The sequence below is a fragment of the Galeopterus variegatus genome, unplaced genomic scaffold (assembly GCF_000696425.1).
Source record: "Galeopterus variegatus unplaced genomic scaffold, G_variegatus-3.0.2 Scaffold457, whole genome shotgun sequence".
Taxonomy (NCBI): Eukaryota; Metazoa; Chordata; class Mammalia; order Dermoptera; family Cynocephalidae; genus Galeopterus; species Galeopterus variegatus.
Window position 1 is genome coordinate 550,027 of NW_007726568.1, and position 24,982 is coordinate 575,008.

General features: G+C 35.8%; 1 protein-coding gene across 1 annotated transcript in view; it reads left to right on the forward strand.

Moving 5' to 3' along the window:
- The window catches only part of IDE (insulin-degrading enzyme), a 63,491-nt gene that overhangs the window by 803 nt on the left and 37,706 nt on the right, over window positions 1-24,982 (forward strand). The window contains exons 2-10 of the mRNA XM_008568994.1: window positions 631-838; window positions 3,312-3,481; window positions 15,156-15,278; window positions 18,609-18,721; window positions 19,256-19,418; window positions 19,659-19,751; window positions 20,205-20,296; window positions 21,371-21,451; window positions 23,413-23,516. Of these exons, the coding sequence (XP_008567216.1) occupies window positions 631-838; window positions 3,312-3,481; window positions 15,156-15,278; window positions 18,609-18,721; window positions 19,256-19,418; window positions 19,659-19,751; window positions 20,205-20,296; window positions 21,371-21,451; window positions 23,413-23,516 (1,147 nt within the window). The remainder of the gene's footprint in view (window positions 1-630; window positions 839-3,311; window positions 3,482-15,155; window positions 15,279-18,608; window positions 18,722-19,255; window positions 19,419-19,658; window positions 19,752-20,204; window positions 20,297-21,370; window positions 21,452-23,412; window positions 23,517-24,982) is intronic.

Genomic DNA, 24,982 nt, shown 5'->3' on the forward strand with positions numbered 1-24,982 from the left:
ATATATATATATATATATATATATATATATATATATATATATAAAAGAGGTGACTGAGGCGAGATAAGTAAAGTATTAGCACTATGCTATATGGTTTCCATATGGCTTTTTTTTTTTTTTTGTCCTTTTTGAGACCGGCCGCACCACGCTCAGCCAGTGAGCGCTGTGAGCGCACCGGTCATCCTATATAGGATCCGAACCTGTGGCGGGAGCGCTGCAGCGCTCCCAGTGCCGCACTCTCCCGAGTGCACCACAGGCTCAGCCCCATATGGCATATTTTTTAATAAAATAAAACCATGACAAGAAACTTCTAGCTCTTATAAAACAGTGAATTCAACTATTTCTTTCCCTCCAGGTGTGTGAGGAAACTAATGGCCAAAGATGTTAAGTAATCTGCTGAATGTCACCAACTATTTAATATCAAAAGCAGAGGCTACAATTCAGATCTTCTGACTACTGGTTTACCTTGTAAATAATACCATTTTAGAGCAGCCTATGCTTAACTCTCTCTGATTTTATGGTTGGAGTTGTCATGCTAACAAGAATTCCAGATCATCTGTAATTTATCTGTACTTACTAGCTTTCAGCATAAAAAAATGATTTATATATATATGTGTTTTTCTCTTTCAGGTTCTTTGTCAGATCCTCCAAATATTGCTGGCTTAAGTCATTTTTGTGAGCATATGCTTTTTTTGGGAACAAAGAAATACCCTAAAGAAAATGAATACAGCCAGTTTCTCAGTGAGCATGCAGGAAGTTCAAATGCCTTTACTAGTGGAGAGCATACCAATTACTATTTTGATGTTTCCCATGAACACCTAGAAGGTGCCCTAGACAGGTAATTCTGAATACCCTATGCATTATGCAACTTTGCGCACTTGTCACATTAATGATAATAATTATTATTACAAAGATGGCTTTGTAGCTTTATAGTTTAACAAAAGGTATTTTAACTAGTGTTTTTTCCTGTGTTTTATAAAAAAGAAAAAATAATGAGTGATGTCATATATTTACTTTGTGGTAGAGGAAAAAATAATGGCATGACTTTAAACCAGCCTTTAGGCCTACAAAATATTTTATTGACTTATAAAATTCTTACCAGCCCTTCCCATTCTAACTGGTTTATGTATAAAGCATGTGATGAAGAATAACCTATGATAGTGTTGTGGATTTCTTTTCAAACATACTTCCTGTTGCAGGATGCTAGATAAATATTCTGTTCTTCACTTCCTCACTTCTAAGGATACTTAGTGGATACAGAATATTTCAAACTGCTGTTTGAACCCTGGGGATATTTTGAAAGTATTTTCTTGAGCAAGCTCCATTGGGCCAGTTTAATTTCTTTCTTTTTTTTTTTTTTTTGTCTTTTTGTGAGATCAGCCGCACCGCGCTCAGCCAGTGAGCGCCCCGGCCATCCCTATATAGGATCCGAACCCGCGGCGGGAGCGCTGCTGAGCTCCCAGCACCACACTCTCCCGAGTGCACCACGGGCTTGGCCCTAGTTTAATTTCTTAATTTTTTGTTATATCAGTGATTTTAGTCATTATTCAAAGTAATTTATCCTTGGTGAATTTTTATAGTTTTCTGTGTTAATAAGATATAGTTCTGCAGCTTTTTGATGTGTCTGTAATGAAATCTGACTTGTAGTTTTAGTCATTATCAGCTTTAATTGCTTACCTTTATTAATTATAATCTTTATGTTTAAAAAAAATGAATAGATTGCGTTTATTCCTTAGTGCAAAGACATTCACAGGGCAAAAGCATAGGTTTAGTAAAGCATAGGTTTAGTATACGGAGCTGGGTCAAAGTAGTCTGCTTCCTACTTTTATGTTTCAGTCTTTAGGCAGCAGCTTTGAGGTGTAATCATCTTTTATGTGTATTCCCAGAAGACTTCTATTAATGAGTTCCCTGGATCATGCACTTAATTTCATTTCCTGCTTTAAAAGAATTTAGCAAATGCTTCAGCACATATTCATATAATAGATTTCTGTATGATGGAGGATGTCTGTTACTTGGGTCAGAGTAAAAATACACAGGTATAAGAACATCTTTTTAAAAACTTTATTAGACTGTGCCATAAACATAACCCTTTACCAGGCCTATATAGCTTTGGTGTGTAGCTATTAGGCGCTTTTCTCAGCCTGGATATATTGAGGTAGGTAAAAGAAGTTACATGTCTGTAACAGAAATATCTGTTTTCATACATCTTTGATTATAAACTCCCAATAGATGGAGTTTCCCTTTGTATTGGTATGTGTAAAGTACTTATTAGCACAGTGTTATATTCACTGAACACACTTAAAATAAATACGAAATAATTGTAATGACCTTTGACAGTTGGATTGTGAGGTGTAGTAACTGAAATGTTTGTAGACCCAAGAGTCTCTTAGGCTGAAAAGTAGTCCCATTCAGAGCCTCTGCTCTTTGTCTCATCTGAATTCTAGGTCTTATTCTTATAAGATAGGATGTAAACTTTCTGAAGAGAAATTATTACATGAAATCATGACAAATTCTAACTTGGTATAGGACAGTTAATTTATTAACTAAAAGTATCCTAATTAATCTTTGGTGCTATTATTAAAGAATAGCCTCAAGGAAAGCATATTTATTGGTAACTTCTATTCAATTTATATACCATGTTATTTGCTGAATCACTGCTTGTTAAAAATTTATAGACTGTTTCTCTTACTGTTTCATAAAAGCCCATAATCATGGCTTAGTCAAACTACTGTGTCATAACTCAGGTTTTTCACTGCATTATTTTTTTTCTACTAATTAAAGTGTGTTTGTTTTTCTCTATAAGAAGGGAACAAAATTTCAAATGGAGCCTTTGAAAGTAGGTCACTTAATTTGTCCTCAGGTTCCTGAGTCTTAGTGAAATTGTACCTAAAACTGTACATTTAATATTTATTTGTCTGAAAACTATCACCTGCGTTTTCCTCTTTTTGGGAGAATTAGCCACATATAACAAGGTTTTTCATAGACATCCCAAATTACAAATCTTAAATAGACTGCTCCTGTCTCTGTTAAGTCTGCCTTGACTTTTTAGTGTTAATCTTTTCATAATTTTCACTAATTATGTAGCATCTTTGGGGTAAATTAACTCTTCTGAATTTACATATGTTCAATATTATATTTTTCTTCTGATATTTTGAACTTAGTTTATACTCCTTTTTTCTTAGTAATAATGGTAATTTTTTTCTAATTCTGTAGAATTCATATTTCCTATCTAATGTTTCAAAAATGTTTGTAAAAGCCCACTCTTTTACCATGTCATTTTTCAAGTTGATAATTATGTTTCACACCCTTAGGTTTGCACAGTTTTTCCTGTGCCCCTTGTTTGATGAAAGTTGCAAAGACAGAGAGGTGAATGCAGTTGATTCAGAACATGAGAAGAATGTCATGAATGATGCCTGGAGACTTTTTCAGTTAGAAAAAGCTACAGGGAATCCCAAACACCCCTTCAGCAAATTTGGGACAGGTTTGTCAACAGCGGCTTTCATGTTTTCCTTGATCTCATTAAACCCATGGCCTCTTTGCATAGTATTGTATTTTACAGTTCAGGATAGGAGGTTTCAGAATTCCCTATTCCTGTTACACTGCATTCAAATAGAGGTCTAAATGTTTAAGGACAAGGGTTTGGATCACCATACCAGCCAGCTGCCAAAATAAAATAAATGTTTAAGGAGCAGAGCAGTTAGAATTGTGAATCGATATTAACCAGCATTTCAAAGGGGGATGATAATAGATCCTTTTTTTCTGAAGTCTGTCTTCCAAATGCAAGTGTTTTTTTTTTTTGTCTTTTTTCGTGACCGGCAACGGATCGCAACCCTCAGTGTCGCGCCCGGACTGGACCGGCAACGGGATCGCAACCCTCGGTGTTGCTCCCGCACCTTGCTCAGCCAGTGAGCGGCCAGTCTGTACGTGGGATCCGAACCCTCAGCGGGAGCGTGGCCGCGCTCCCAAGCGGCACACTGTAGCAGTGTGCCACCGGGCCGGCCCCTAAATGCAAGTGTTTTTTAAGGCTTACTTCAAGGCTTGTTGAATCCTCTTGCCCCCATCACCTTTACATCTACTCATCCAGATGCATAGCATCTGCTGTGGGGACAGCTCTGTGGAAGCTAGAACACTGTAGAAGACACACACGGTCTCTGCTCTCAAAATGCTACTATGTCCTAGAAGGAGATAAGAGGTGGGGGTGACAAGGAGTAGAGTAAAATAAATGTGGAGGTTCTTGAATTTATAATTGTACTTTTTTTCTTTATTCAATTTTCCATTAAATACTTGTTTAATTTAAATAGTTAAACAGTATAAAAGTGTTTTAAAGTAAAAAATAAAAGCAAAAACACAAAGTCTTCCCTTTTTTTCATCTACTCCTGCCAATCCCACTCACCAGAAGTAATCATTGTTAACAGGTTGCTATGCTTTTAAAATACTGCTTTGGGTATTATAAAATTACATAAAAATAATGATAATAGATTATTTAGTGCACTTAAAAATTTATTCTTTTTTATGAGTAAATTTTGGGAACTAATTATAAAATGAAAAATAAGGAGTAGAAAGCCAAGAGTAGCTAAGATAGTTTTGAAGAACAACGAGAAGGGACTACTTCTACTAGGTGCCAAGACTTATTATAAAGTTCTAGTTGTTATAGTAGTAGAATTAATGCAGGTATACATGAAGATACCAGTAGAACAGACTATAGTCCCTGGAAATATATCCACAAATATATGAAAACTTGAAGAGATCTACATTACAAGTGAATGAGGAAAGGATGGCCCTTTCATTAACTTGTGCAGGGGCAATTAGTCATCTATGTAGAAATAAGTAAAATTAGATGTTTACCTCACAGCATGTGCAAAAATTCATCCCAGGTCAATTAGATCTAATTACAGAAAGAAAATTTTACAACTTTTAAAAGAAAATATGAGAATTTTTTTGGTCTTAAGACAGGAAAAGTATTCTTTAAGCATACAACAAACTATAGAGATAAAGATAAAACATAGATTTAAAGATAAGTTTGACTAAATAAAAATTTTAAATTTCTGTTCAAAAGAGACACAAAAACAAAAGACAAGCCACATACCCAGTGAAGATATTTGCAAAGGATATAACAGAAGAAACTTCTACAAGTTAATAAGTAAAAAAATAAAACATCTCGATAAAAAAATAAGCAAAGGATATGAATATGGAGTTCGCAAAAGAGGATATTTGAATGGCTAATAAACGTAAGAAAAAAGATGCTCAAATCATTAATAATCAGGGAAATACAAAGTAAAACAACAAGAAACTCATACACTGTTGGTGGGAGAATGAATTGTTTCAACCACCTTGTAAAGCAATTTGGGGCTTGCCGGTTAGCTCAGTTGTTTAGAACGCAGCCTTATAACACCAAGGTCATAGGTTCGGATCCCTATACCGGCCAGCAACCAAAAAAAAAACCAAAAAAACAATCAAAACGGTAAAGCAATTTGGCAGTGTCTAATAAAGTGATACCCGGCCCCTTCAACCCAGGGAATCTCCTTCTTGTCATATACCTGTGAGAGACTTGACCTTAGCAATTGTGCACAGGGAACATATAGAGGAATATTCATCAGAACTGAGATTACCAGAGGTGGGAAAAAGGGAAGGGGAGAGGGGTTAGCAAGAAGTTGGTAAAGGGCCACAAAATGATTACATTGTGTAATGTTGAATATACTAATTATCCTTATTTGAGCATCACATATTGCACACAGGTATTGACATTCAATGCTGAATCCCACAGATATGTACAATTATATTTCAATAAAAAAATTAATATTTGGGGAAAAAATGTTCATGAAGCATTTCTTTGTGCTGATGAAAAATAGGAAACGACTTAAATACCCATCAGCAGCTGAATAAATTAACACATTTTGGTCAACTCATATAGTGGAATCTTCTATAACAGTTAGAATAAGTGAGCTAGAACTCATGTATCAAACTAGACAAAGAGCAAAATACAAGTTGCTGAATGTTTAATATGATAGCTTATATAAAATTTGGAAATAGGCAAAACAGTAAGTACTACATATTGTTAATGTCTATATATGATATAGTATAAAATATGTATGGGAATGATTAAACACCAAATTCTGATTGGTATCTCTGGGGAGAAGAGGAGGGGGAGACTTTAGCTCTACCCTTAATATTTTATTACTTGGGAAGAAAAAAAATTTATAACAAATATGGCAGAGTGTAAAGATTGATAAAACTGGGTAGTAAGTACATGGGTATTAATTGCCTTGTTTTGTATGTTTAAATATTTTAAAATATTTCACAATTTTAAAATTGAAAGAGAAATGTGAAATATTTCCTGTGCTCATTTATCTAACAAAAATGAGAAAATGAAAGAGGGTGACACTCTTCAAGATAAACATGCAAGAGCTCACTTTTTTGTGTATAACTGAGGACTGTTTCTATGTTTACTACTCAAGTGTGCCTATGTCAAAAGAAACTTATAGGTTATCTGTGTAATCCTGGCAAACGTTTGATTTTGCAAACCTTTGTCTGACCAAATGGGATAAGCCCTCAAATTGCCCTTTTTCCTCAGAACATGTCTTGGATTTCTGTGTTCTGAGTTCTCACATTCTCACACTGACATCTGGCAAAAGTTTTTCTGTTTTGAGTCAGTTTGTTGGAAAGTTGTTTTCATAGATATCATGTGCTAAATCTGTCTCCAACATGTCTTCACTGAATCTCTGTATGACTCTCCTAGCCTCAGACTTCAGCCAGGAATCCCAGCTCTCACTAGCATTTTCCTAGGTGGTTTACAGTTTGGCCTCTGAAATTGGGCAGTATTGGGTGTGAATCTTTGCTTTACCACTAGCCAGTTGAGAGGTTGTGGACAAAAGTGTCTTAACTTTTCTAAGCCTTAGGCTGATGTGGGAATTAAAGGAGATTGTGCATGTGAAGTGGTTGGCCAAAATCTGGCCATAATAGTACTCAATAAATGATAGTAGCTTTTATAATAACAATGTAATAGCTGATTGATAGCTGTGGAAGGACATCAAGATTTTGAAAAGTCTCTTGCCATGAAGGGTGACCAGTGAGCTGCTTAAAGAGCCACTGGGTTTGATGAACTGACTGTAGGACAGTATGCTATTAAAGAAATATTTTATTTTATTTTTAAACTGAACCCATGGTTGGTATCTATATTGGCTTTCCCCCTTCATTTATCATTCACATATGCTCCATAGTTCCTGATAAATTGGAAGCCTTTTTTCTGCCCTATTTTGTTTTTGTTTTGCCTCTCTGTGGAATTAAAGTGGGAGTAGTTGAATATTTACAAGTAGGTTTGGAACAGAAAAGGGAAAAACTTAGTTCTGGTTATTCTTTAGTGGTCTGTTTCTCTAAACATAACCCTGTGGATACTGGGAGCAACTTGGTTTAGTCAGCTGGGAAGGAAATAAAAAAAGGAAGTCAAGGAGTGGGTGGGGGAAACAAAACAGGCACTTCTTGATGTGTAGCTAGAATGAAAGGCAAAGTGGGAGGACATGTGGAAATAGAGGGTGAAGTTGTATTTCAGGTATAGGTGACATCTTTCTTAGTAATTGTTAATTTACTCTAGTATGCTTGTAGCGAGTGCCATAGGATTATAAATGAGTGACCCCAAATTTTCTTTCTCTCTCTCAATTGACATGTAATTTTTTTTAGTCCTCCTACTTGTAAGGTACATTAGAAAATGCAAAGAAGTACAACCACTGTCTTTGCACGCAAGGTGCTTAAAGTTTAGTTGGGGAAGCAAGGCAAAATTGGGATTTCAGTGGAGTGTAATCTTAGGTTTCATTTACCAAGATCATCATCTTTCCTTTCTCTTTCTACTCCTCCTTGCTTATTTTTATTCAGTCCTGTGCTAAGCACTATACCTGGATTATTTAATTCTCACAATAACAGTAGATAGATGCTCTTATTTCCATCTTGTAGATGAGTAAACTAAAACTTAACAGAAGATAATTAAATTGCATAAGGTCACTCTGCTCTTTAGTGTTGGAGCCAGGATCTTAACCAAGATTTGGAGCTTATAACATTTTGCCTGCTTTAATGTTGCCTAGAACTGAATTTTCCAGAATCTCAGAAGAGATGCAGTTTCAGTGCTCCTGGAGGCTAGGTAGGATTTTCTTTTTTCTTTTTTTTTTTTTTTTTTTTTTTTTTTTTTTTTTTTTTCCGTGTCCGGCAACGGATCGCAACCCTCAGTGTTGCCCCCGTACCGGACCGGGGACCAGCAACGGGATCGCAAGCCTCGGCGTTGCTCCCGCGCCTCGCTCAGCCAGTGAGCGGGAGCCGGTCTGTATGTGGGATCCGAACCCTCGGACGGGAGCGCCACCGCGCTTCCCAAGCGGCGCACTATCCAGTGCGCCCCCCGGCCCGCCCCTAGGTAGGATTTTCTTTTTTCTTTTTTTTTTTTTTTTTCCGTGTCCGGCAACGGATCGCAACCCTCAGTGTTGCCCCCGTACCGGACCGGGGACCAGCAACGGGATCGCAAGCCTCGGCGTTGCTCCCGCGCCTCGCTCAGCCAGTGAGCGGGAGCCGGTCTGTATGTGGGATCCGAACCCTCGGACGGGAGCGCCACCGCGCTTCCCAAGCGGCGCACTATCCAGTGCGCCACCGGGCCGGCCCATAGGTAGGATTTTCTTAAGCAGAAGGAAGAGCCAGCCATTCAAGGAGAAAAGGAAAAGGAACTAATATGAGAATACTTCAAAAAGTTTGTGGAAAAATAGAATTAAAAGCGAATACAAATCTTTCCATGAACTTTTTGAAGTACTCTTGTATTTATTGTATGGGTACTAAGTGCGTACAATGGGTAGTTGTTCTACCTGATATGATCTCACTTAACCACAATACTGAAATTTCATTATCCTCTTTGACAGATGCCAAAAGCAATACTAAGAGAAAATAATTAGACCAGAGTTTCATAGCCTAGTGGGGGAGTATAGGGAGGTAGGATGGTAGTAGAACTGTCTGTGTAGGTTGTGAGATTCAATATCAAGTCAGTCTGAATTCAAAGCCTCTTTTTTGTGATAATGTTAGGTTGACCCCAAAACCATGACAAGAAGAAAAGACAAGGAGTGAGCCCAATGTGTTTTGGAGAACATGAGTTAGGATAGTTTAGCTATAACAAAGGATGCTCTTGCAAAGAAAAGTAGGAAGGAACAGAAGGAAAATGGATTAGAACCCCCCAAAACTGTGGAATATGAACTAGAAGGTAGTTGAGTGACTCCTGATCCTGGGATGAAGATAACACACAAAATCAGACTCTAATAAAGTTTATTATTTACTTTTGCCCCCCCATCCTAATTTTTTTCCTTTGCCTTTTTTAGTGAAGAATTTAGAGTAAAAGCACACAAAATACTATAATGAACCCCATGTATGCAGTGTTGTGTGATCCACATTCCCTTTCTCTCTCTTGTATTATTTTGAAGAGATCCTACACATCATATAATTTCACTCATAATTTATTATATATCTCTAAAAGATAGTGACTCACTTAAAAACCATAAAATAAACACCATTATCTTCATATCATTAATATGAAATATCTAGTTAATATTCAAATTTCTACTTTTCTTATAAAAATCATACTTTTTGAAAGTTTATTTGAATCAGGGTCCAAATAAGGTTCAAATATTAGTGATTGTTTGATATGTCTTTAAGTCTCTTTTAGTCTGTAAGTTCATCCTTCATCTCTTTCCCCACTTCTTATCCCCACAGAATTTATTTATTGAAGGATCAGGTTGTTTCTTTATAGAGCATCTTATAGCTTAGATTTTTCTGATTGAATCCCCAACAGTGTAGTTTAACATGTTCCTGTCTTCTGTATCTCCACTAATTGGCAGTTGGATATAGAGACTTGATTGCTTTCATGTTTGACTTTTTTGACAAGACAACTTCATAGGTGGTGATGTGTTCTTCCACTGGCCATACAGTATCTGGTTGTCTCTCTATGATGTTACAAATACCGATCCTCAATGCATCACCTCTCTCCCTAATTCTGATTTTTCTAATTCTGATTCTGTTGTTCCTTCTCTATTGATGAGCTTAAATACTTCTGTGAAAAGAAACCTCCCTTTTCTACTATTTGGGTACCCAGTGGTAGGTAGAGTTACTAAAGGAAAGGCAGGACAAATGTTTGATTCATTCCATTCATTTACCAGTTTTCAAAATAATGAGTTAGTGCTCTAATATCCTTCAGTGGTGACTAATTTTTTTTTTCTGAGTATCACAGTAAACTCATGGATATAAAAATATTTGATATATTTCAACCCATTTAATCATTTATTATTCCCTAAGCTTTTCCATGGATTCTGTTGTCTTTTCCCCCCTTATGGATATGTGTCTATGGGGAATCTAGAAATTTACTGAAAACAAGAACTGGATTTATCAAGTGTAGAAGTACTTTATGATGGCATTTAAGAGGTTTTCATTTAAAGTCCCCTCTCTCTTATAGCTCACATCTTGTACTTGCATGTACTTACCCAGCTGCAGGAGAATTGCCCTTTTTAATTTTGTAGGAAAATTCATATACATCAAAAGACTTTAGTCTCTTCCAGGATTTTCAGAAGATTTCTATAGCAAGAAGAAGGGGCTTTAAAAAAAAAAAGTTTATAATAACTTCAAGTAACTAACTGTGGATGTATTAACCTAACCTTCAGAATCTTGGGTTTTCAGGGAACATTTAAGATTATCAAGTTGATCTTTCCCTGAGAACCTTATCAAACATACAGTCAGAGACACCTCTTGTTTCCTAGACATTTCAAACTCTTTCTTTTGTCCCTATTTTACAGTTAAAATAAGTCACTCCTTGGAGATGTTTAGAGACTTTTCCAAGATTGCTTAATTATGTGATAGTCAGGACAAGAATTCTGAATCTCCCAAATGCCAAGACAATGCTTTTTCGTAGCAGGCCCAGAGTGGAAGGGTCAGCATGGGTCAGCAATCCTGATTTCCTCATTCCACTGCTGGAGCTTGCTCTAACAGTGACATAGCCAGAAGGGTAGGATTCAAGATTCTAGTCACAGCATTTTAATTTGATATAAATGACCCAGCTGAATTAGCACTAAATTAGGACAGTATGTTTCTAGAGACCGAACTGATGTTTGTTGTCCTAGTGATATTCACGTTGTTCTCTACACATCAATTCTTAGGTGAGAGACAGTCATCTGGACCATCTATTCAGCTTTCTTTCCTATTTTTCTAGCCATAGTTTCTATTTTTTCCCTTGGGGGGTGCATCTTTTTGTGTAATGAAATACTCAGAAGCTAGGAGTCCTTCCTACACGTCAAATCGTAGCAGCAGTAGCTGCTGTTTATTGTCTGTTTTGTGCTATACATTAACTATTATGTTAAATACTTTAATATTTTTACAGATTTATGATGATGTAGTTGTCATACAAAGAGATTGGTACACAGGCATTTGCCAGATTATTCTCTTTCACAATGCTTAAAGAAACAGCATTACAAATAGTTTGAGCATCTGGTGTATACTTCTCCAATTGTGTGTTCCTCCCTCGAGAGATAACTACTTCTTAAGTTTAGTGATTATCATTCCCATGCTTATAGTTTTGTATGCTTATAGTTTTGTCACTTGTATTTCTTCATTTAACATTATGTTTATAAGAGTTATCTGTATTGATGAGTGTGCCTCTGATAATTTTTGTGTTTTTATTGCTATGTGAAAATTCATTAAATGAATGTACCACTATTTATCCATTTTCCTGATAATGGAACAGTATTATTATGAGCATTCTTGTACATGTCTCCTTATACACAGTTCTCTGAGATATGTATGTATATCCAGGAGTGGAATTACTGTGTAGTAAGTAGGATGTGTACATTTTCGGATTCACTAGATACTGCCAAATTGTTTCCTGTAGTGGTTGATTTAATTTGCACTCCCTCAAGCAGTGTCTGAGTTCTCATTTCTCTGCATCCCATACAGCAGTTGGTGTCATTAGACTTTAAAATTTTTGCCTTTCTCTTTATTGAATGTTAAATATTAGTCTTATGCTTTTTTACATTTTAAAAACATATTTAATATTTTTCATTTTTTTCTTATTTGGTGTAAGCCCACCAATTTCAGGTTAGTAGATTGAGCCTAAGAGAAGTAATTTGTTCAAGGCTGTGCAGCCAGAAGATGGCTGACCTTGGATTAGTTGATAGTTCTGCCAGCACCAAAGCCAATGCCAGTTCCTCTGCACTTCCCTACGTAGGGATCATGGCATTGGTGGTAACAGTCTGCTCAGCAATTTTAAGAACTAATTATAGAATTCTGTATATTACATCCTTTTCATTTCTTCATCTATTTCTTGAAAACTTCCCTCAAAAGATAGAGTAGAGAAAATAAAACTTAGCTTTCCTGTTTTTAGTAAACTCTTCTAAAAGATTTGTTATAAAAGGGTTAATGAACTTAATAGCAAGCCTGACTCTTTGGTTCATTTGTACCCAGAATCTACTGTTTCTCTGTCAGTGTATTGAGAGCCGACTATCCTGAGAGTCTTAGTGGAGATCCTCTTCCTCTTTCTATTTCAGGAGTTTCTGATACTATGGAACTGCCATTCTGGTCAGTGTTCCCAAATGCCACAGTTCACTTCTATCACCAAATATTAGAAAGACTGAAAACATTGTCAGCAAAGAAATGGATTATGTGATTCATACAATGGAATATGTAATTTATAAATGCCACTTTCCTGATTAAGTGCTGTTGAGCTTCCATTTAGCAGTTTGGCCAGAGATCTAGTATCATTAGATTTGGTTACTGTTGGCAATGGCTCCTTTTTCTTTTAACTTTTTGTTGAAGTATAATAAATGTACAGAAAAGTGTGTGGGACTGATAAATTGTTATTTTTGCTGCTATTCAAAGAACCCATTGAATGAGTATTCTCATATTATTTATATATGGCTCAAAAACTGAGCAAACCAGGGAGCCGACACCCAGCACCTCACTAGTCTTCCTTGTGCCCCTTTGCACTCGCTATTCACCCACCTAAGGCTAACCTCTATTCTGACTTCTGATAACCCAGATTAGTTTTGCCTGTTTTTATGCTCTATAGAAATGAAATTATACAGTGTATATTCTTGTGTCTGACTTCTTTCATTCGACCTGGAGGTTGTGAGGTTTATCTATATTGTAGGATATGAGCAGTGGATTATTCATTCTCTTTGCCGTATAGTGTTCCATTGTGGTCCTTTGGCTCATTTTAATACATAGCATTGTCAGTATTTGGCAAATGAGCCATGTCTTGGTATGTTTGGGGTATGTTCCTGCTTTATCTCTGTGTTTTTAAAAAAAAATAATAAATAAAATGCACCTAAAGATAAAGGCTAGGGATTGGAATGGTAAGATATTCAGGAACATCAAAATTAAGGCAGAATGAGCTAGAGTTGGTCACCTTGAAAGAATTTTCAGTTCTAGATGAAGGCATGATCTTGGTCTTTATAAGTTTTGATCTGAGCTTTTTTTGTTTTGTTTCGTTTTTTAAATCAGGATATTGACCAGATTATGAATAGGTAAATCAGATCACATTAGACTAAAACTCTGATTTTGATCTATTACATTTATAGTCTGTTGAAATAAAACTTAATTTTTCCAAATGGGTGTCACAGTGTGTCAGTCTTAGTTCACATATTATAGGAATCTGAGTTTGGCAATGTAAAGGATTAAGGAAGCTCTGAGGGAAAGTCCTTCTGGAACTGAGGCTTTTAGAATCTTCATTTAGTAGAAAGGGAGGCACCATCAGTACTCAAATTTCACCTTGATGTGAGAGAACTTTTAAACCATTTCTCAGCAAAAAAGCCTTTTTTTCTCTGAGGAGTTGGGACTTTGGATACTTCTAAGAGCACCTGAACCCCTCAGGGAGAGTGAGAGGATGTCTCAGGACCCCAAATAGAGCAGACCTGGAATTGAAATGGATCTTTAGTGAGAAACCGAGAGGATTAATTAAGAACCTGGAAACTTGGGTGATAGGCTACTTCTAGTGAGTATGAATACTTATGATTGTTTGTGACTAAAAATAGGTTAATGAGCACTTGCGTGGTTGTTTCTTACCTTACACACTCTCTTTCATTATATCTGTTGATGCAAGCATTCCGGTGGGCATGGATCTTGACTGAGTACTTTGCTGCAGTACTGAGCTAAAGATTGGGTCTGAGAACGCCATCTGGTGGCTTTCTGTAGACATCCAATTTAGTGAAAGGAATTCTTCCAATGCCAGTTCATTCGCCATTATAAAAAAACACGGAAAAATATAAACCACATCCAGAATATGTTCTACCATAGCTCCATCTCTTTGGAAGAGAGACAGGATCCCAATTAGTAGTGTAATCAGGACTAATAATAAAAGTTATTATGCTAGGATCTTAGGATATTTCCAGTTAAAATGCTATTTTAGAGAGATACTGATCATTGGAATTTTATCTCCCAGTTCCTAATTTACAAGGTCTTTATGAGAAAGGTAGCAGAGACTTTGATTATTTGTTTTTGACATGCATATTTTACCCTAATTGAATTAATTATTAAAATTTTAGAAGAGATTTCATAGCAGTACACTAGATATACATCACTTGAGATTTACAAAAATAGCATTGCACCCTATTTTTACCAATCCAGGTCAAATTCATGAGAATTCACATCACAAATTTAATGCTTCAGCCCAAAATAGTAAATTTCTTTCCATAAGTAACTTGGCAGGTTCCAAAAAGATCCCCCCGTGATTCTGTTCAATTAATTATGGAGCACATAGGGAATTGAAAATTAAAGTAAATGTGAATGGAGGCCATGTGGATCTCATTTTGTCTTATAAGTATTCATAATACCCACTATCTCACAGGAATTTTAAGAAGTATAATTTTTGGGTTTTGGGGGTTTTTTTTGGTCTTTTCTGATTTGTTTTTTAGAAGTATAATTTTTACAAAGCACTTTTAGTTACTTAGGGAAAACTCTATAGTTGAAAATGTTACTAGTTTGTACTGTACTGTCCAGTTTATCCACCTTACATTCAAACATATTTGACTAATTATTATGTGTGTTAGTTTGAACTCTTGTTTTTTAAGTGTATCTTATTGCAACATCAGTAATAATTACAAAACCTTAAAGTTCACATATTTTGCTTTTTCTAAGAAATGCCTTTTCTTCCCCTTCAGGTAACAAATATACTCTAGAGACTAGACCAAACCAAGAAGGCATTGATGTAAGACAAGAGCTACTGAAATTCCATTCTACTTATTATTCATCCAACTTAATGGCTATTTGTGTTTTAGGTCGAGGTAAGAACTCTTAAACATTTTCATGGAATTGAATAATCTAAGTTTTCGCTTTTGGCTTTTTCCAAGTATTAGAAGAAGGGTATAAGATATAGCTATTTATTTGCTCAGTCTTTTGTACTTTTTTTTTTTTTTTTTTTTTTTTTGGTGGCTGACTGGTGCGGGGAACTGCTCAGAGTCTTTTGAAAATGATCAGTTTTAGGTGGTTTCAAATGGAGACCTGAAGAAAATATAAATGACTGGTAGGTGTTGTAAGCATATAAAAGCAAGGAAAGAAGTATAAAGGAAAAGATCAACAGATCTGACCTTAAAACAATTTTAAAAACTGGAAACAAAATTAAAAAACAGATGAGGATAAACTGGGGAAACTATATGGAATGTAAACAACAAAGATTTGATTTTAAAATGCAAATTAACTAATGATAATATATTGTTTCCCCATTTAAATTACCATAGTTTTGTTTTTGTTTTGTTTGAGTAATACCCATTATGAATGGGTTGCTCTTTTGTATTGGTTGTGGTGCTATCAGTTGCTCTAGTCTTTCTGGAGAGCAGTTTAACAAGATGACCCTTAAAAAGTATATATACATTTTTCCCTCTAGAAATGCAATCCAAGGAAATAATCAGTTCAAACAGATGATGTAAAAGGATGTTTAGTATATATTAGTGAAAATTTAGAAATAACCTAAATGCCTATTAATAGGAGATTGGTTAAATATTGCTATAAATATGCTATAAAATAGAGCATCTTATAGAAGAATAGCATCCTTTCTCCCACTTCCTATCCTCCCACCTGCTTTATTTTTCTTTATAACATTTATTAGCACCTGAAATATTAAATATTTGTCTGTTTTTGTGGTCCACACTACAAAAATGAGAACAGAAACTTTGCTTTGTTCACTGCTTTATCCCCAGTACATGGGTTGGTGCTTAGCACATCATAGGCACTTGGTAAATATATATTGAATAAATAGTTTTATGATAACATTTTAATAACATGGGAAAATATTCTTAATATATTGAATAGAAAATAAAAGCATTCTACAGAAACACTGTGTACTGTATGATTCCATTTTGGGACTTATAGAAAATTCTAGTAGACATACATGGTGTAAATGTAAGACATAATAGAAGAACATATACTAGAAAAATTAATAATGTGGCATAGTAGTTAAAAGCTCCCACTCTAGAGTCCGACAGCCTGGCTTTGATTTCCAGATATACTAATTACTTAGCTGCTTGGTTGTGAGCTAACAAAGTTACTTTAGTTCTCTAAACCAGTTTTTATATTTGTAAAATGGAGGTGGTACCTCATGCCTGTTATAAGGTTTAATTGAGATAATTCAGATAAACTGTTTAGCATAGTTTCTTGCACATAGCAAATGCTCTATAAATGGTTGTCACTCTAGCATCCCATAATTATGGGAATAATGTGTGACTTTTGTCTTCTTTTTGATTTCATTTCTAAGTTTTCTGCTGTTGGCAAATGTTACTTTTATAGTTTGAAAATAAACTATATAGTATATATTTTAAGTTGTTATCAGGAACTAGGATATAAAATGGATTTAAGGAGTGAAACCAATTTTTAAAAGGCATACTCTATAATATTATGTGCTTGCTAAAGGCAGGTAGGCCTAGGCCCTTCACTATTACTTGGTATTTAGAGCCCAGTCCTGGGAATAGGTGCCTAAGCTGTATTTGTATCTATGTTGTTTCAACTCGTATGTCTCATCTGTGCATACAATGTCTCTGACATCTCTTGCTGCAAATATATTTCCTCCATTCCTGAGCTTACTTGTCATATAACAAGTACCTGTTGGTCTGCCTTTTACTTGGCTCTGGACATTTTGGGGTCCTTCATACATGTCAAAAAAAATTGAAGTAAATATAGATTTGGGTTCCTTCATACATGTCAAAAAAATCGAAGTAAAAATAGATACATTTTAAAATGAAATTCAAATGCCCACATTCATAGGTCTAAAAGAATTTAGTATTATGTAAAGGCAATTCTCAAATAGTGATTAAGTGCTTTCTAGAGAGTTCATGGAAAAGTTCAAGATGGGGTGTGTCTTTTAAAAAATTAAATGAGGTTATACTACATGGCATTGTTTTGTAACCAACAAAACAATGTTTTAGGGGCTGGCTCGTTGCTCAGTTGATTAGAGCGATGCCTTGTAATACCAGGGTCTAAGGGTTTGGATCTCTGTACTGGCCAGCCTGCCAAAAAAACACAATGTTTTCACTTAATAGAGCTTTGAGATATTTCAGTATCAGCACATACAGATCTCTCCCTCATTAACGGCTGAGTAAAATTCCAATGTATGTTTCATAATATCCACGTAGTCATAGAAGTTTAGGTCATTTCCATTTTTTGTTATTATAAACAGTGCTACAGTAAACATATATGTATGGCTTTGCAAACCTTTGCAAGTAAAATTCTTTATAAAAGAATCTATGTAGGTAAAAGCAGAAGAACATAAGTGGCCATTTAATTTTATCAACAGTTAAAAGTCTTTGAGTGACTTTGGCACATTATGATACACAGAATCATGTAATGTTAAACCTTAGGAGACTTGTGATCATCTTACCCAACTTCCTTGTTTTACAGAACCTAGAGTGGTCAACCAGTTTGTCCCAATAGTCAGTTGACATGGTTGGTGAAGCTGGGGTTAGACTTCAGGTCCCCGGATTCTCCCACCCGGGATTGTTTTCACCATTTTGTACTATTTCTCCATAAAACCAATTACTTATAAACTCTAACATTTGACTTTTTTTTTTTTTGGTGGCTGGCTAGTATGGGGATCTAAACCCTTGACCTTGGTGTTGTCAACACCGTGCTCTAATTATTCGGCCTCCTCTAACATTTGACTTTTAACAGTGGGCTTATAGACTGTGTCTATATATAAGGTAAATTTTATAATCTCTCTGCTAATAGTTCGTGCCTGTTGGGAATTACAGATACTCATTTTCCCAAATGCAACTAATTGTTCTATAATTGTTTCTCATATTTTATATTTATTGCAAGAGAAAATTTGTGAAACAATGTTAATATTGTGAATAATAATATTTTTGAATATTTAATTTTTTAAACTATAAAGAGGTAGGTATGTGTGAGGTGTAATCATTATCATTATTGTACAGCAGCTTTATAAGTTATATAGTTGCTGATAGGATTTAACTGAGTGCTTCATCTTTATCAGATGCAGTTTTTTAAAAATTCCATGTTTTCCTTTAATAATGCTGAGACTTTTAGAAGATCCTGAGGTCTTAAATCCTACCTATCGTGCATTATGATTAGCTTAAGTTCTGTTTTCGTTGTCTGTTTTTTTGTAGAATCTTTAGATGACTTGACTAATCTGGTGGTAAAGCTATTTTCTGAAGTAGAGAACAAAAGTGTCCCATTGCCAGAATTTCCTGAACACCCTTTCCAAGAAGAACATCTGAAAGTAAGTGCATGTATTTCGGGTACTTTTTCTTTTTAATTTGTGGACATAATATACTCGTATACCTAGTTTACCAGACAATAGATGAAAAATTTTAGAGGTTTCATTATTTATATAGTTTTTAATATTTGTCAGGATAATTAAACCAAACCAGTTTCACATTTATGAGGGACATGTGTCACCAAAAAAAATATCAGTGTGTTCTGATCTTTGCATACTAAAAGTAGTTTTGGTAGTTGTAGCCTTGGTGACTGTTGAAGCTACTAAGCAATGCCAGAAGGCAAGCATCCAAAACTATTTAGCTGCATGATCCAGGAGACCAAGCATGGACTGTATACCAGCTGTAATCAAATTCCACTAAGAGAGATTCCAGGTCACTTATTTCTTTGTGGTCTGTGTGGTTTTCTCTGGCAATTGATTTGTTCCTAGATTTGGGATTCCTCCATGAAAATCAGTATTTTTCATAGTTTGTAAATACTTTATTTAGTAGGAGTTGTATATAGCTAATCTCTGATTTGTTTGTTTGTTTTTCCCTAGCAACTTTACAAAATAGTACCCATTAAGGATATTAGGAATCTTTATGTAACATTTCCCATACCTGACCTTCAGAAATACTACAAATCAAATCCTGGTCATTATCTTGGTCATCTCATTGGACATGAAGGTCCTGGAAGTCTGTTATCAGAACTTAAATCAAAGGGTAAGTCTCTTGGGCAGTAGCTTCTGAGTGTAGTACCCTTCCACACTTTTTCACTCGGGTGCTCGTTTTCCCTCTCTCTCTCTCTCTCTTTTTTTTTTTTTCTGAACTGATTTTTTTTCAGTCTTTTCTCTAGGAGGTCCATTCTAATCTCTTGGGAACATATAGTAAAAATTTTTAAAAATTCCTTATCTTGAAAGAAGTCACACATGTAATCATGTTGATACCCTTTGAATATTGCAGGCTGGGTAAACACTCTTGTTGGCGGACAGAAGGAAGGAGCCCGAGGTTTTATGTTTTTTATCATTAATGTGGACTTGACTGAGGAAGGATTATGTAAGTATTTATTGACCTCTTTGCTTTTGAATGAAAGTTGATTTCCTATGATTTACTTTGTTAACTTCTTTATTCTGTGGATCTGTTTTATTTTGAAAAGCTGTGCACACTTTAATTTATACAACTTATCCATTGTATTTTTCATGTGTAACTTGGCCTTTGTTTTATGGATGATTCCCCCTCCCTCCCCTTAACAACTGATCATTATGGTGCATTTGTAAGTGTGTACTTGGCTTGTCGTTTGCTCATTTACTGCCCCGGTGGCCCTTATGTCACTTATCCTTAAGCCCAGAGGGCCGTGTGGGGGACACCTAAAACCAGTCTTAGGGAGGTGAGGACTTCATTTTCCAAGAGGGACCATCTTCCGCTTACCTGATTTTACTTTAGGAGTGAGCTGACTGCTTTGAAGGATTTTAGGACTGAATGGTTTTTAAGTGTGCCCCTTTTTTCCAGTACATGTTGAAGATATAATTTTGCACATGTTTCAATACATTCAGAAGTTACGGGCAGAAGGACCTCAAGAATGGGTTTTCCAAGAGTGCAAGGTACTTTTGTTTCACCAAAATTTTTCTTAAGGGATCTATTTTTCAAAAGGAGATATATGTGAATTGATTTAAATTTAAGGCCCATTAAACTTTAAAAGTTTTTTTTCCTGATTAAACTCTAAAATTTCATAATGTATACTAGTATTAGTTAAGGCTTAGTTGTGCTATTCTGATTTTCTACTTGGAGCACAATTAGGGGTTAAGGCATCATGTAGCCTTTTTGGGGGAGGGAAAAGAGAAGAAATTGGATTGCTTTTCCATCCCTCAGAAGAAAAACCAGCAGTTTCTTGAGCTGGTATGTATCAGGGCTTATGTTATTCCCTGTGTGAAGCCACATGAGCTCTGTCACTTTCAGATCTGGTCATAAAAATCTGTACTAAAATCTTAAAGAAATGGTGAATTGCTTTACATATGATTGTGTTCTTAAAAGTTATTTTATTATCATATGTATGGAAAAGCTTGGCAGTCTTTTTTTTATTCTTCCTTTTTGGCATACCACAAAAGGTATTTGTCTTCCAAATTTCTGAAGACTTCTTTTAAACATGTTTTTAAGAACATGTACTTTATATTTAATGCCTATGAAGGTTCTGAAATGTATTTTAGGGTGGGAAACATTCTCCTTAATTAGGTAAAAGTTTAAAGATATAATCTCTGCTGGTGAAAATTATGATAATTTATAATGTGGGTGCAGTTCTCTGAACGGGTTGGGGCACCAAAATCATAATCTATGGAATTGTTGGATCTCAAAGGTTCTTCCACATTGTTTTTCTAATTCTTTGATGAATAGTTTCAACAATTTAGGCTATAGAATCATCTTCTGTATTTATTTTCATTCAAAATTTTTTACCTATTTTGCTTTTGGTTTTAAGCCTAGGTTGATGGGTTGAGTTTTATACATATTAAGAAGTTTTCTTTCCATGCTCTATACATTTCCAAATCAAGCATAGCCATTTTTTCAGAAAATGTGAACAAGTTAAATATGGAGTAGAAAGTTTACGGTGCAACCCAAACACTAAAAGAGTATTTCTAAATAATAGTGGACTTAGGTCTAATTGGATTAACTTCCCATTTTAGGACTTGAATGCTGTTGCTTTTAGGTTTAAAGATAAAGAGAAGCCACGGGGCTATACGTCTAAGATTGCAGGAATATTGCATGTAAGTTTGTTATTTTACTATACACATTGGTGCATAGGGTATTTTGGTGGTCCTACATATATTATTTTCAGTACTACACAAATGATAAAAATTGAAGCTACAGTATAAAACTTTAGATTTTGTTGCAAAATTTTGATGTCAAGATATATTTAAAATATTAACTTTTGTCATCCTAAAAATTATCTGTAAGGTTTTCATTACATAGGCATTTTGCTTATTGACTTTATTTTTCAGTTCCGTAGTGTGTCAAGTGCTACCTTTGTGAAAGTTATTGATATCTACTTTTTTCCATTTCCATCGCTACTACTATAGTCTGAGCTACCATTGTTTCTTGCCTGGACTACATCATAGACTCTTACCTGGGATCCCTGTTTTCCTTCTTGTCTCTACTGTAGTTTATTTTTCCTGCTCAGTGATCTTTTGAAAACTAAAATCACATTGTTTCACTTCTCTGTTTAAAATCCTTCAATGGTTCTCCATCAGAGTCGGCATAAAATCCAGAATTTTCCTTGGCCTATAAGGTGATCTGGCCACATCCTATCTCTGGCTGCATTCCATACCACTCTCCAGCCCACCTCTCCCATTCCTATTCCACTCCAGCTGTACTGGCTCTCTGTCTAATTTTCAAGCTTTAAGTTTATTCCTCCCTCTTAAAGACTTTACATTTGCTGTTTACATGGAACATTCTTCCATCTGATCTTTGCATGGCCAGGTTCTTCTTATCATTTGAATCTTTACCCAGGTGTCTCCTCTCAGAGAGACCTTCCCTGACTTCCCAATCTGAAATAATGTCTTTGCTCCTTTTTCATTTTCTTCATAGTGCCTATCACTAAAATTACTCTTTTTTTTTTTATTGTCTCCCTCTGAATTTGAATATATGCTCATTGGAGGTGGGGGACTTCACTTGTCTTATCTACCATCATATCCACAGTACCTATTACAGCACTGGCACAGAGAAGGTGTTTATTAAATATTTGTTGAGTGGATGAATCAGTCTGTCTCAGTATATTGGAAGTTGCTCTTACTAAAAAGCATCTTCTACATTGTTTTTTTTATACTAGCCAAAAGAATAAGCCATTTTTTCCCACAGCAACTTTCTAAATGCTGGTCTGATTTCTTCTATAGAAGTTTGAGAGGAAATTCTGTTTATAAAAATCTGTTTATATTAAAAGTCCTGTAGGTGTCAGCATTTCACTATCAAATTTTCTTCATTAACAGGTACTCAATTTTTTTTTTTTTTTCCCAAAGATGACCGGTAAAGGGATCTTAACCCTTGACTTGGTGTTGTCAGCACCACGTTCTCCCAAGTGAGCTAACCGGCCATCCCTATATAGGGATTCAAACCCATGGCCTTGGTGTTGTCAGCACCACACTCTCCTGAGTGAGCCACAGGCAGGCCCTAACAAGTACTCAATTTTTTTTTTTTTTTTTCCGTGTCCGGCAACAGATCGCAACCCTCAGTGTCGCCCCCGTACCGGACTGGGACCGGCAACGGGATCGCAACCCTCGGTGCTGCTCCCGCGCCTCGCTCAGCCAGTGAGCGGGAACCGGTCTGTATGTGGGATCCGAACCCTCGGGCGGGAGTGCCACCGCGCTTCCCAAGCGGCGCACTATCCAGTGCGCCACCGGGCCGGCCCCACAAGTACTCAATTTTTAATCAGAGATATTATTCACATTTTGCTGAAAAGAAAAGTGATTTTGCTCTCAATATGGTTAGTATATTTGGGGATTAACAGTGTATTTGGCAGAATCATTGCACAGTATGCAATGCTTTCAGATGTGATAGGAAAGAGAAAAAGATTCAGGATGACAGAAATTTTTCCAGTGGAGTAAAATTTAATCAAATGCGAGAGGGGGTGTAAAATAATGTATTTAATGTGTTAGAAATCTGTTTGCTTTAATAATTTAAACTGTACAGTAGCCTTGCAAATTTTACTTATTTATGTTTTCCTTCTTAAAAGTATTATCCCCTAGAAGAAGTGCTGACTGCTGAATATTTACTGGAAGAATTTAGACCTGACTTAATAGAAATGGTTCTCGATAAACTCAGACCAGAAAATGTTCGGTGAGTCAACCTGCAGACTTTACTGTTGCATACTAAATTTTCAATAATGGTTAGAATCTGAAATTTTGAAATTGTGAATAAAATGGTTTTAAACTTTCTATCAAGCATGATTACAAAAGTAGAGGATAGTATGATGAACCAACACCAAGCTTCAACAGTCAATACATGGCCAGTTTTTTAAATCTATACCCATCCCTCTTTACTCATTCTTTCCTTACCCTAGATTATTTTGAGGCAATATGTTTAAAGATGGAGATATTTTTAAAGATAATAATAAATTGTCTTTTTTTTTAATTGAAGCATGAATTAGTTATACATATTTTGGGGGTACAGCATTGACTACCATCACCTGTGTATAAGTGTTGATCAAATCAATATTATTAGTATGTTCATTAGTGTAGATCATAATTATTCTTTATGCTCCTTACCCAATCTCTTCCCCTCTTCCTCTTCTGCCACCTCTAGTATCCATAGATTTGTTCTCTCCTTCTGAAAGATCAACGTATTGTTGTGGTCCCTCCTTCTCTTCTTCCTTCATTCCTTCCTTCCTACCTACATACCTGGCTTTATCCTAACTCAGACGAGGCCCAGGGTATCAGCTCACCTATCTGACTCTTATTTTTTTTTTTTTTTTTTTTTTAAAAATGACCGGGAAGGGGGTCTTAACCCTTGACTTGGTGTTGTCAGCACCACGCTCAGCCAGTGAGCGAACCGGCCATCCCTATGTGGGATCCGAACCCGGGGCCTTGGTGTTATCAGCACCGCACTCTCCCGAGTGAGCCACGGGCCGGCCCCCTATCTGACTCTTATTTTTTTTTTTTTTTTTTTAAAGATGACCGGTAAGGGGATCTTAACCCTTGACTTGGTGTTGTCAGCACCACGCTCAGCCAGTGAGCGAACCGGCCATCCCTATGTGGGATCCGAACCCGGGGCCTTGGTGTTATCAGCACCGCACTCTCCCGAGTGAGCCACGGGCCGGCCCCCTATCTGACTCTTATAAGCAAGTGAGGACACACTCTTTTTTTTTTTAAGTGGCAATAAAGATTACAATCTCAGAATCCTTCTGGCTGACCGGTGGTTCAACCAGGAAATGGAAAAATTGAAGCTCTTATGGAAGTAGAGGTATTCTTGCTTTTTTGTGAGCTGTCACATGATATCTCTGCCTTAAAATTGAATTTCATTTGTTTTCTAAAGTCAAATGACAAACGGAATATAACTAAATGGCACTTGTTTTGCATTTTTTATTTTTCTCTTCTGTCAGGCACATATTCCTGAAATTCTCCAGGCAGCTTGGCAATTGAGTAAATATTTTTTTTGGAACAGTTACTTTATGAATAAGATCGACAGTATGGTAGAAATTTTTGAAGAAAAAAATCTTTTTCTATCAAAGTCTTTTTCCTAGTTACCATAATTGGAACTTTATTATTATTATTATTAAAAATTCACTGGCTATAATTGCACTATAC